This window comes from Tenrec ecaudatus, chromosome 6 (genome assembly GCF_050624435.1).
Source record: "Tenrec ecaudatus isolate mTenEca1 chromosome 6, mTenEca1.hap1, whole genome shotgun sequence".
NCBI lineage: Eukaryota > Metazoa > Chordata > Mammalia > Afrosoricida > Tenrecidae > Tenrec > Tenrec ecaudatus.
Window position 1 is genome coordinate 86,370,240 of NC_134535.1, and position 13,895 is coordinate 86,384,134.

Below are 13,895 nucleotides of genomic sequence, written 5' to 3' on the forward strand. Positions count from 1 at the left end.
TGATCAAAACCAAAGTGAAATGAGAAAGTTTTAACTCTTATTTTCATAACCCATTCTTTAAATAATTAGAAAGAAAGCCATGGGCATTTAAAAAATAACACAATTATTTCTTATATGTTTCCATATAGTTCACTGCAGCATTGACTTTCAGCAGTTCTTCCCAATTCTGTTCAAACACAGGATTCTTAAAGGAACTGCACAAACAGAATAACTGTGCCTGGACCTGAAAATATTGTTGTCACACCTGATGCCACTGGTGATTCAGACAGGTAACCGGATTTGCACATTTCATACGATGAAGGGAAGAGAAACTCGGTGTCCTTTTCTTAAATGAACAGACTTGCTTTAATCAGAATAGGAAGGTCAAATGCGCAAGACTTGGGCAAATTGTAGAAGAGTTACCTTATCAAGGGTTAGCCTATACATCACTGGTTTTCAGAACAAGTATTTAAATATCGGTGTGTTTGGGGTGAAAATGCCTTTTGTACTGACATGAGGACTTCAACCGTAGCTGAGATATTGACAGGAACGTATGCTAACCACAAAACTATTCAAAGGGGTTAAGCTGGCCATGGAGCATGTGCCCAGATAGCCTGCTGCAGACGTCATCCTGGAAGAGCTACTCTGGACAAGTGCAGGTGGGTATATCTTCCAATAGTATAAATGGGTTCTCATTCAACTGATTATCTTAGATTAAAATCTGTTTTGTCCTAAATTTGAAGTAAATAGAATAAAATTTTTTTTAAAGCAGGGAAAATACACACCAACCTAACTCAAAACTGTAAATTTTTTGTTCTCCATCATATCAGGGACTAAATATTCCACCCCACTCTCTCCTAATTTTTTTAATTGTTTGCCATATCTACAGAAGCAATTCTTCTCACCCAAACCAAAGACTCTGCCAATCATTTCCTATCTTCTGCAATTTTGTTCCTTGCCCAGCCTTGTTTCTGAGATTCATTCACTCTGCACACCTGCTCAACTTGCTGATCTCTCCTTCTCTCTGTCACTCCTCATGCCTAGCAAAGCCCCAACCCAGCTAAAACCAAGCCTCTGCCTGCTCCGCACTTGCATTTATGCTGCAACGTGTTACTGAGGTTAGTCGGCTACTTGTTTGGATTAGTCCCCAAATCTGAAATGAGCAAAACATTAATCCAACTGCCTTTTTTTGTCCACTAGGCTTCCGTTTCCAATACTAAGTTTGTCTCCCTGGGTCATCAGAGTTTCTCACCAGGACTTCCAGGAATGCTTGCACCACAAGCTTGGAGAGAGGCTGGGTCCGTTTGTACTTGCTTTCAAGCAGATCCAACATCATGGTGACCCCACCTGTGCCATAGAACACTACTCCATAGAGCTGGTTGGGGAGTAAATTCCTGGAAGCAAATTGCCAGGCCTTCCTTCAGGAAGCCACTGGATGGATTCAAACATCCAACCTTTTGATAGTTCACCACATGAGCCACCCATAAATCTTACACCAAGTTTAGGAGGCAGTTATAGATGGAGAAAGTTTATTTTTGATTTCACTTCACACTTTATTAAAAAAAATTTTGAGCAATCACTTGGAATATCTCTGAAACTCCAGTCATAAAATATGCAGTGCTTCCCGTTACCTGCAATGTACACATTACTATATATAATATGTATAATAAAGGGTATTATGTATAATATAGAGTATATATAATAAAATATACTATATGTATGTATATATATATATATATATATATAAAATAAAGGATCCTTCCTCTTATCTCTAAGGATAAAACTCCACTATGCTCTGGATTCTATTAATTTTCCACCTCTTAAGAAGTTTGTTTCTGCTATTACTTCCTATATTCTCCACTCCTGTTAAGCCTGTATAATATTCTTAAATTACTATCCATCTTAAAATAAAAATACAGAAATGCCTAAAAGTATAAGACAATTGTCCACAAAATTACATAGGGACTAGATGGAGGGGCAGTGTCATTCAAGGCTAGCAAGTAATCATGGCGATTATGCACAGTCATAACACAATGTTCTTGGACTAGAAACTAACACACTGTGCACACCAGGAGTATAAAAGGGACTTTTGACTTCTCTTCTTTCTTGCCTTCCTAGGACAAAGCTGCTTTTTATCACGATGGGAAATCACAGCATGTTCAGTGAATTCATCCTCCTCGGCCTGTCTTCCAACCTGCAGAGCCAGGTTCTTCTCTTTGTGCTGTTTCTGGTGATTTACCTGTTGACCCTGATGGGGAACCTGATAATGCTGCTAGTGATCAGGCTTGATCCTCACCTTCACACACCCATGTACTTCTTTTTGGGACAGCTGTCCTTCCTGGACCTCTGCCACTCCTCTGTCACAGTTCCCAAGATGCTGGAGAACCTACTCTCTGAAAGAAAAACCATCTTTGTGGAGAGCTGCCTGGCTCAGGCCTTCTTTGTGTTCACCACAGGGGGCACTGAAGCCTGTCTGCTGGCAGTGATGGCCTATGATCGCTATGTGGCCATCAGCTCTCCTTTGCTCTATGGCCAGGTGATGAGCAGCCAGCTCTGCGTCAGGCTGGTATGGGGCTGCTGGGGCCTGGCCTTTGTGGATGCTCTCATCAATATTCTCCTGGCTGCCAATCTAGATTTTTGTGAGGACCAAACTATACCCCACTTCAGCTGCGAGCTGTCTTCTCTCTTCCCGCTGTCTTGCTCTGATACCTCCGTCAACTTCACGCTCCTGCTCTGCTCCTCCGTCTGGCATTTCTTTGGAACCTTCGTTTTGATTGTGTCCTCTTACACCCGCATTGTCTCCACCATCATGAGCATCAGCTCCACCTCCGGCCGAAGCAAGGCCTTCTCCACCTGTTCTTCCCACCTCACCACTGTGATCTTGTTCTATGGCTCTGGCTTCCTCAGCTATCTCTTGCCCAACTCAGGGACCCCACTGGAGATGATCTTCCCTTTACAGTACAGTGTGGTCACGCCCATGCTGAATCCTCTCATCTACAGCCTCCAGAACAAGGAAGTGAAGGCGGCCATTAGAAGAATGTTCCGAAAATATATGAACTCTCGCACATAGTGGGCCAGAGAAGAGGGGCCATTGAGGAGCTGGCTGCATTTCCACAGGATTTCTGGTAACTGGAAATTTAACATTTTCTGAGTGTCCGTCGGGCCAGCTATCTTCATCCTAGGCCAAGCATAAAAAGCGAGCAGCATGCTTTCTTCCTAGGACAACTATTGCATAAACTATCCTTTATCAAGAGGAGAGAAATGGGTCACATAACATTTTCCAAGGTATTGTTTTACAAAAACATTAAATATTTATGTTACAGAGGACGTGTTATTTTTGCCTTCTCAGTATCTTCCATCCTTTCTCCAGTAACTGCATACCACTGTTCCATAGGAAACTAATGCACGCCATCTCATGTCGCCCAGTGTGACTCTGAACTGTGATGTCAGCCTCCCCTTACCCTGAGGACACTGTGTGACTCTCAAAGGCAGTTCCACTACCCTACTTCCTCACAAGAGACTGCTCATTTCCAAAGCTGTTCATCTTTATGGAAGCAGACTGTGACATCTTTATTCTTTGTTATTTACTGGTGGGTTTGCACCGCTGATATTTGGTTAACATCTCTACCACCAGACTGCGCGGTGCTACATGCTAATAGCAAAGTTCTAATAAGAATACTTACCCTGTGCTTTTATACCTATACATGCCTCTTTACTCATCTTAAAATACTATGAAGTAAATATTTGTCTACTTTTTAAAAAATGGACTGAAGAACAGAAAAGTTTATTAAAGTCATTGGAAATTCATTAAAGTCACTGGATTCTAAAGAAATGGATTCTAAATCACTAGTGGGAATCTAAAATCCATTTTATTTCAGCTTTATTGAGACAGGCATGCTGTCCATTCTAAAGACAATAAACAGCAAACTCAGACTATGTTGCTTGCATCCACAAAATCCCAGATTTTGCTGTCATTTCTACTGAAAAGTTAGTGATAGTCTGAGGCTTCCAGTAAAACGCATGAGTTTTTAAAAATGGATTGATATGCTCAAAGATGCAAAAGAGACCAAGTGTTCAATTTATATTTCTAATGGGAACCATAGCACATGGTGGTATTTAATGTCAAAACTTACCTGTGCACACCTGAAATCATGTAGCCCCTGCTTCCATCCAGTATGATGGAGCTAACAATAGTACAACCCAAGAATTACCTTAAAACAGATTTGGATTTAGAAATTCTGACCTTAATGTTGATATCTCAGGATGTCCTTAAACCAAACCCAGTTCCTAGTGCTCTGGCTTGATAAATTACAATAGTCTTTGATTCCCTTTAATGTTGGACAATGTACACGATATTTCAGAACTCATTGGGAGTTGAATAATGATGTGTGAGAGGATCTGAAGATTCAGATCGTACCAAAACTACAACCTACTCAAGCCACTTCTACTGGGCGCTCCTTATCTAAAATGGTATTCTTTCCCTCGATGGGCAAGCTTGTAATTTTTCTCATACCCACCTCTTCTTAGGACTCTGTTTCCAGGGTTCAAAAACGACATCATCTGAGAACGAATAGAAGAATTAGAAGTAATATTTGGATATTGACATATAAAATATATAGCCATAACTCATTAAGTCCTCTTTTTTACATTTAGAGACTACTTCTGGAAAAAAGAATTTTAAGTAAATTTGACAAGGATTATACTTTATAATTTTTAATCTTTGTACATATCAAAATATTGTTTTAAGAGACTGCATATATGAGAGCATGTCATGAATAATTCTTCATGGTGATGCCGTTTTATGTCCTCCTTTTTTAACTTAGTTCTTTTTGTCTTATTTTAATTTTCCTTCCAACCATGTCAGTCCCATCCCCAGAACTCCATGCTAATTGATATATTTCTTTCACAATGGTCTCCACTTTCATGTCAACACAAATATTCATATACATATACAGGTATACATGCTCACTTTTAGACATATGTGACTATCTTGTGATTTTTGACCCTCTAATAGACCATGTTTTTAAACTTCAAGCTCTCACTTACCAAAACCGCAGATAACATTCTAATGACTTATTTCTAATATTTTCTTTCAAATTTTTGCAGGGTAATATGTTAAGTATGTGCCATAATTTTATAACCTTCATTTATATGGGCATTACCATTGTTCCCAGTTTGGGGAGACAGTGAATAATGTTTTAATAAACACACTTTTATATAAACTTAACTTTGGGTGATTTTTTTTCTTTTGGGAGAGATTATCAAAAAGGATATTCCAAAATTAAAGTGCATATGTAATTTTTAATTTAAAATTATGCTACTAGCTGGCTTTCTAGAAGTTAAGGACACTTCACAATCCTTAAGTACTAAATAAGTGTGGTATTCTCCCATCCACTGTCATCCAGGCAAGTCTTCCTGTCAGGGTTTCCAAAGCTTTGTAAGTCTTTCCCAGAGCGGACAGCCTCATCTCACAGAAAGGCTGGTGGATGTGCTCCCACAGCCTTGCAACGTGCAGCTGAGCAAATACCTGACAGCAGCCCAGGGGCTCCTTAGCTCTCCCTACAACTCGATCTCCCAAATTAGGTGTTTAATATCTTTTAAAGCCTTTACCACACTCATGGGTATTAAGAGATGTTAGTTTAACTTAGTCTGCTTTTCTTGCTATTAGTGAGTGTTACTCATTTCATGTGTTTGTTGACATTTAGATCAGCTTTTGTATGAGCTGATTGCATCCTTTGTCTGTTTCTCTTTGTCTTTGTCTTGGCTATGTGTAAGATTTTGTCACCAGTGGCATTAACAGTAGTCTTAACTCTGTGTTGCAATCTTTGGTCCACCTATCATTCAACATTTTTTAAATTTTCCATGCAAACAATTGAATATTCATATAGTTAGAAATGTCTGTCTTTTCCTTCATAACATGCAAATACCTTATTTTAATAAATTCTTTTACCATTGAATTGGGTACATTGTCTCTTAGCTTTTCCTAATTCATATTACTTTATCTGTTATGTTTAATTGCTTAATCATTTTTAATTTAGTTCTATTATGGTGAAAGATTCATTATTTAATGTGTTTGTAGGTATTTGAAAACAATGGCTGTTCAATATTTTTTTATTTCCTACTGAGTAAAAATAATGTGCCACACATTAAAGTCTGGTAACTCAGATATTTACTAATAAAATCACCATAACAATTGTCTTTTTTTTTAATTAATAAATCTTTTTATTGGGGCTCATACAATTCTTATCACAATCCATACATACATCAATTGAGCAAAGCACCCTTATACATTCGTTGCACTCATCATTCTCAAAATTCGCCTTCCACTTGGGTTCCTGGAATCAGTTCGGTTTCCTTTTTTTGTCTTTTAATTGACATTCATTTTATTTTGTTGCACTTCCAGAATGCAAAGAGGGATATTTCAAGATCCAAATTTGGGAACCTTTTGGACATTGGGGCAAACTTTGAGTGATAACCGAAGTAATCATAGAGAAAATGTAGCCTTCGAATGCTACACATACCCACACTTGCCATAGTTTGCCTTGCTGGTATAGAATCCAAGGGAAATGGTCGCTTTCCATGGGATACAATTCTTCAGCTCTGATCAGTTTAAAAGATGGGGAATATGAGATATATCTGAAAACTAAATTGACATCCTTAAACAGTTACCCAAACTGAAACTGGATGTCAATTCACATCAAGATAAAATTAACAAATGCCAGATGTGAGGAGAAAATGTAGGTTTGAATATTGTTCACAAGTCATATTATAGAGTAAAGTTGGAATGAGGCTGAAATCAACATGAAGAATTGCCTGATGTGTGAACTTATAGTAAGAAAGTCGCTGTTCTTGACGTAATATCAGTAATGCTTCTTCCTGCTAGAGGACAAATTGTTGGCCTGCCTGCTTCCTTAACTTTTAAGCTAATTTTCAAACATTTTAAAACTATTTTAAAAGTAATATGTCCTTCAGATATCAAAGGGAGAAAGAGTAAATCAGCACTTGGGCACTGAGTTCATTTCCTTCTTTGCCCCCAAAGGTACCTTATTCCACTGCACCTAAGTTACTGTCAAGATTTATACCACCACCACAAACAGCTACTTAAATAGCTTAACTTTAAAGCCATCCTCTCTCCTTGCTTAGCCAATCCATGGACTTTTCAAGATGAGGGGAGAATCTCAATCTCTTGAACACGTCATATTTTCACTATCTATTCATATGCAGTTCTCCTATGAAGAAAAAAAATCAAAATAAAACAACAGAACCACATCAGCCTATTTATAAGAGTAAGAACAATGGAAGTATACAGTAGGCTATTATACAATCAGGCATGTGGCATTTTACAATCCCAAAGTTGTTAAGGAGAGTGAGCAGACAGTTAATGGAGTTTGAATCACAAAGTTGTCAAGAAATAATATATCTGAATAAAAGCAATAAGAACCCACTACCATCGAGTTGATTGCCATGTACAGAGAACCTTTGGGACATAGTAGAACTACTCCTTTGTATTTTCAAGGCTGTAAATCTTTATCAGAGCAGAAAGCCTCATGTCTCCCCAGAGCATCTAGTGGGTACAACTTCTGACTTTGTGCTTAGCAATCCAACTCATAATTCAGAAAACCATTAGGGCTCCCTAAAAGTAATGATGAGTTACCTAAATTAAGCATATTAGAAGTCACGGGAAATAGAGGGAAGAGCTAGGAAGCAAAGAGCATTTACAGTGGTCTAGACAAAGACATGTACATGCAAATATATATATATGAAGATAGGGAAATAGATCTATGTGCCTATATTTATAGGTTTAGTATTAAGGAGGCAGAAGGACCTTGGGCCTCTACTCAACACTCCCTCAATGTATGAATACTTTCTTCTATTAAATTGGCAATCTATAATGCTCACCATCCCAACACAACCGCTGAAGACAAAGCGGGTGAACAAGCAAATGTGGTGAAGAAAGCTGATGGTGCCCGGCTATCAAAAGATATAGCATCTGGGGTCTTAAAGGCTTGAAGATAAACAAGCAGCCATCTAGCTCAGAAGCAACAAAGCCCACATGGAAGAACATACCAGCCTGTGTGATCACGTGGTTCTGAAGGGATCAGTTATCAGGCATCAAAGAACAAAAAATCATATCATTACGTGCACACCTCCATGATAATGATTGCTGAGGACAAACAGGTGCATAAGCAAATGTGGTGAAGAAAGCTGATGGTGCCCGTCTATCAAAACAGATAGTGTCTGGGATCTTAAAGGCTGGAAGGTAAACCAGTGGCCATCTAGCTCAGAAGCAAAAAAGCCCACATGGAAGAAGCACACCAGCCTGTGCAATCATGAGCTGTCGAAGGGATCAGGTATAAGTCATCATCAGAAAAAAAATCTTACCATAGTAAATAAAGGGTGAAGTGCAGAGTGGAGACCCAAAGCCCATTTGTCAGCCACTGGAGATCCCCTTGCAGAGGGGTCTATGGTAGGAGATGGGTCAGTCAGGGTTCGATGCAGCACTAATGAAATTTTCCTCCAGTTCCTAAATGCTTTCTCCCCACCAAACTACAATGATCTGAATTCTACCTTGCAAGTCTGGATAGAGCAAAGGATGTACACTGGTGCAGATAGGAGCTGGAGGTACAGGGAATCCAGGGTGGATGATACCTTCAGGACCAGGGGTGTGAGGGACAATACTGGGAGGCTAGAGGGTGAGTGGGTTGGAAAGAGGGAACCGATTACAAGGATCTACATGTGACCTCCTCCCTGGGAGACGGAAAATAGAAAAGAGGGTGAGGGGAGACGTCATACAGGGCAAGATATGACAAAATAATAATTTATAAATTATCAAGGGCTCATAAGGGAGAGGGAGAGGGGAGGGAGGGGGGACAAAAAGAGGACCTGATGCAAAGGGCTTACGTGGAGAGCAAATGCTTTGAGAATGATGGGGCAAAGAATGTACAGATGTGCTTTATACAACTGATGTATGTATATGTATGGACTGTGATAAGAGTTGTATGAGCCCCTAATAAATTGTTTAAAAAAATTTTTTAACTGTCTTACATTGACATAATAGTTTCGGTGCATACTCTAAAACTTTTTTTGTTGTTGCTTATTGTGAGACTATTTTAGATTCCTTAAATATCATCATTCACAGGTTTGTCTTGCATATATGAAATTGCATATCTCAAAAACACTATTGATATATCTGTGTGGGCATGCATGCTTAATGGAAAACCTAAAATACATAAATTCCAGTTATTTCATGGCATTAAATTGGAATTATCCTATATATTTTAAAGTTACATGACAGAGAAAGCTACTCATTGTTATCTAGAAATACCAGAAGCTTTGTATTGACAGCTAATAATGTATTTGGAAATGATTTCTTATTTTGTCAAATTCAACAAAAGCCAAAATGAAAAACATATGACCTCCTCTCCTTTATGATTGTTATCAGTCTTTTAGAATCACAAATGTAATTAAGATCTTTGTGACAAATTTTTGAAATATAGAAATGTATAAAAGGTGTCATTAATATTTTCCCCAACCCAAGCCATTCCCATTTCCTTCTCAGTCTCCTTACAAATCAGAAATGAATCTTCCCACCAGTTGCCATTCTACCTGTTGATGTATATGCATACCACATACGTTAAATTACTGATCTGGCTTTTACCAACAGGCAATTTAACTTAGCCCCGTTCTCAAGTTTAAAAGTCATTCCCCACGGCCTCAAAGATTATAAGAAAAATAATAGGCTTCCTGGCTTTGTTTTCTTTATTTACATAACATATCCAGAGGCAACAGCAATCATTTATTAATGGTTTTAAAGACAAAGAAGCATGGTGTACATATATGTTGCAGTCCATACAGGAGTATATTCATATGCATATACATGTACAGATATTCATATTAAGACATACATATGTGTGTGACTGTGTATACATAGCTATATATGAGTCTTCAAAAAATCCATGGAAAAACATAATATAGGAAAAAACATGCATGAATTAAAAAAAAAAGTTTGCACTGATCAAAAGAAAATGGGCACACGACAGGAACACTCTACTCCAGATGACACACAGGTCGCCAGTGCCCGATGAAGAAATGTCACCATCACTAGCAATGAGAGGAAGACTGATTACAAGGGCACGAGATATTACCTCACGCCAGCAGTTTTGACAAATTCAAAAAAACAGAAAATACAAATGCTGGAGAAGATGTGGAGAGATGGGAACGCTTTTCCATTGGTGGAGGGGTGGTAGACGTGTACAAGCACTCTGGAAATCAGAATGGCACAGCCTTAAACAGATGCAAATACAAGTACCTTCTGATCCTGCAATCTGTGTACTGCGTATGTACCCTAAAGAAATTGAGTATAACAAAAGACTTGGTTTTCAGACGGGCTAAAAAGGCCACAGTGCAGCCACCCGTTGCTTACAAAAGGCGTCCCTAAAACACAGGAATACGTAATGCTAAGTGAAATAAGTCACTCACGGAAAACACATACAGGACGATTCTAGTTGCATGACGTTCCAAACTGGTGACAACTGAAGAGTCACATTTAAGGATCACAGTGAAGAGACCAACTAGGTAACGTAGTGAGAACTGCAGGGCTCCACGCAAGGGTTCCTCTCGGGTGGAGGCAGGGTGACATGAAGAGGGACGGGGTGGGGCTTACATCTGTCCACTCAGGGCATAAAATGCACAGTTGGTTTATTGATTTTTATTTTGTAAGTAAATTAGACAGTGTAGCTTTAACAAAATCTGTCAATCTACCAGAGTCTATAGTTTTAATAAAAACACAGAGAGGGACAGGGGTCCTCAGGAAGAAGGAGAAAAATAGTCTTGTAGCCAAATGGAAACATACAAGTCAAACTCGCTGCCCAGGACTCCTGGCAGCTTGGACAGCCAACCGACCAATTCTGGAAGCAGACAGATCTCAGTGGAAAGCACTCTCATCCTCATGCAGACTATTGCTTCTCTCTTATAGCCTCGCTGACCGTGCTCTTTGGGACAAATGAATGAATTCCGGCAGGCACCCTGGCTGTCTGACGACCTTGGGTGAGATGAATGAAACGTGTGAGAGTTGCTATTCTAGAGCACCTACCCTTTGACCTGTGCACTCTTTGAGCCCCAGCGGGAGCAGTCCAGCTCTCTCACCCACCATATCCTCAAATAGAGACTAGTGCCTCCAACCGGCAGTCTCACGACGGTGCCAACCACTGTGATCCCTCATCAAACAGTGCCGTCCTGACTCCTTTTCTGACCAGGCTCCCGTCCATGCTGGGCTCTTCATTTTGATACATTAATACTCCGTTTGCCTTTCACCTAAGATAGTCGTCACAAGCATTACTTCCTCTAAAACATAGATTCCCCAAAAGGGAGTCTATCACTCCCTTTTCAGGAAGCAAATGACTCCTTACTCCCATGGCAATTAAAATTTCATGTACCATAGTCCATAATTGAGGAAAAAATGTGCGCATCTGGCCAAGTGGGGAAACAAACTCCAAACTCACCACAATCAAGTAGGTACTGACTCACAGCGACCCTGCTGGAAAGAGTAGAACTGCCCCGGGAGTTTCTTCCACTATAACTGCTTATAGGAGTAGAAAGCCCATCTTTCTCAGAGCACGGGACGGTTTTGAACTGCTGACCTTTATGATCACAGCCCAACATGGAACCACTATGCTACCAGAGCTCCTCACTTGGAGAAACACTGGTCTCAAGCAGCGTTTTCATTCTTCAAATTCGATGTGATCAGTCAAGGTGTGTGCGCACTTGGCCAGGCTGTGATCATCAGTGGTTTGGCAGATATTTAATGGTCCTCCATGGCACGATTTGAGAGAAGCTATCTGTTGAAAAGGCGAGTTTCCTTGGAAGTATAGCCTGTATCCAACATCTATGGTTATTTTAGCAAGGCTGGCCAATCCTGCCTCTGACTGGGCATCCTCTCACCTCTCGTTCTTGGGATGTGAACGAGCATCCGATCATCTGACTGCAGATGTGGAAGCTTCAGTCTCTGCAAACATGGGAGTCAGGAGGTATTCAGTCTGGGACTTCCTAGTCTCCAGACCCATGTGAGTCATTTCCTTGGAATAAATCTTTCTTTGTGTGTGTATATCTCTATATCCACAACCATATTTATCTATCTATCTATCTATCTATCTATCTATCTATCTATATATCTATCTATTGATTATCTATCAAGCATTAGCTTTGCTCCTGTGACAGACATTTGAGGTTGATGACCATCCCCAGACACTTGAGCATGCCTGATCATCTTCTGGTGGACTTGTTAACACACACATGTTGAGCAATGTCTCCACAGTTTCTATTTCAGTAGCTCTGGGTTGGGACCAGAGAATCTGCATTTTTGGCAAGCTCCCAGGTGGTGCTTTTGCTGCCAATTTGGAAAAGATCCTTTTAGAAACTCTGACCTAAAATGTCCTTTTCCCTTGGAAGGCATTTCCATTTCTGAAGAGCCCTTCTCCCCTGTCTCTGAATGACCCCCACAGAGCGACTCTTCTCCATGAGGAACCTGCTATCTGCCTCAGCATCCTCTGCAGTGCTGCCTTCACTTCCCGGTTCTTGAGGCTGTAGATGAGGGGGTTCAGCAAGGACGTGATCACACTGTACTGAAGGGAGATCACTTGCTCCAGCAGGGAGCCAGAGGGAGGGCTGAGGTACCCGAATAGAGCTGTCCCATAAAACAAGAGAACCACAGTGAGGTGGGAGGAACAGGTGGAGAAGGCTTTGCCTTGGCCCCCAGAGGATCGAATGCTCAGGATGGCAGAGAGAATTCTGCAGTAAGAGAAGAGGATCAGGGGAAGGGTCAGCAGCCCCAGCAATGTACTTGACCCAGACAGAAGCAATTGATTGGCAGTTGGATCAGTGCAGGACAGGGGGAACAATGAAGGAAGCTCACAGCTGAAGTGGGAGATGATGTTGGAGCCACAAAAATGTAACTTTTGGATGAAAAGATGATTCACCAGTGAGTTCAGACCCCCAAGCACCCATGCTGCACTGACCATGGTGATGCAAAGTGGTCCGTTCATGATCACAGAGTAGAGCAGAGGGTGGCAGATGGCAGCGTAGCGATCATAGGCCAAGGCGGAGAGAAGCCTGGCTTCTGAACACCCGGAGAGAAGGACAAAGAAACTCTGGGTGATGCAGCCCCTCAGGGAGATGCTTTGCTTCTGAGCCAAGAAGTTCTGTAGCATCTTGGGTACCGTGACTGAGGAGAAGCAGAGATCCAGGAAGGACAGATGTCCAAGGAAGAAGTACATTGGGGTGTGGAGGTGAGAATCATCTCTAATCACCAGGATCATCACCAAGTTCCCCATCAAGGTCAGGAGGTAGATCCCCAGGAAGAGTACAAAGAGCAGAGCCTGAGCACGAGGGTCAGCAGACAGCCCGAGGAGGATGAGCTCCGTGATGACAGTATGATTATTCATAGTCGTTTACAATTTCTATCCCTGGAAGGAAATCAGTGCTACCTCATGTCACGGGTCATTCAGCTAAGAAATGTCTAGTGATCAGACTATCATCCCCTTCCCAAATCATCCTAAGCAATACAACTTTCACTTTCCAATTAGAAAAGGGAAACGGAAGCGAATTCCAACGGTGACTTTCAAAGTTTCTTCCCCTTGGCCCTCCTCCATGGTGGTCACTAATTCTCTTAGTGAATACACACACATCTTGGGAATGCAAATCAGATTGCATGCTTTGACCATTAAGAGGACATAGAGATGTTCAGTTGCAGCTCTTTATAATATTCTTCTCTTGGTCTGGAAGTCAGGAACTTTAGAACTCATCTTATCTGAGACACTCTGAGTTTTGGACAATGAAGTGGAGCCAAAAAAATATCAAACCATACCCAATGCTGTCAAATCGATTCCAATTCATCGTGACCCTGTGTGACAACATAGAAC

General features: G+C 40.7%; 2 protein-coding genes across 2 annotated transcripts; one reads left to right on the forward strand and one right to left on the reverse strand.

Annotated features, from left to right (window-relative positions):
• The first annotated feature begins 2,086 nt into the window (after window positions 1-2,086).
• Window positions 2,087-3,049, forward strand: LOC142451075 (olfactory receptor 8S1-like). The gene has a single exon (XM_075553009.1). The coding sequence runs from the start codon at window positions 2,120-2,122 to the stop codon at window positions 3,047-3,049; it is 930 nt and encodes a 309-aa protein (XP_075409124.1). The 5' UTR covers window positions 2,087-2,119.
• A 9,352-nt stretch (window positions 3,050-12,401) lies between these two features.
• On the reverse strand, window positions 12,402-13,418 carry LOC142451528 (olfactory receptor 5BS1-like). The gene has a single exon (XM_075553310.1). The coding sequence runs from the start codon at window positions 13,416-13,418 to the stop codon at window positions 12,402-12,404; it is 1,017 nt and encodes a 338-aa protein (XP_075409425.1).
• Window positions 13,419-13,895: the final 477 nt, after the last annotated feature.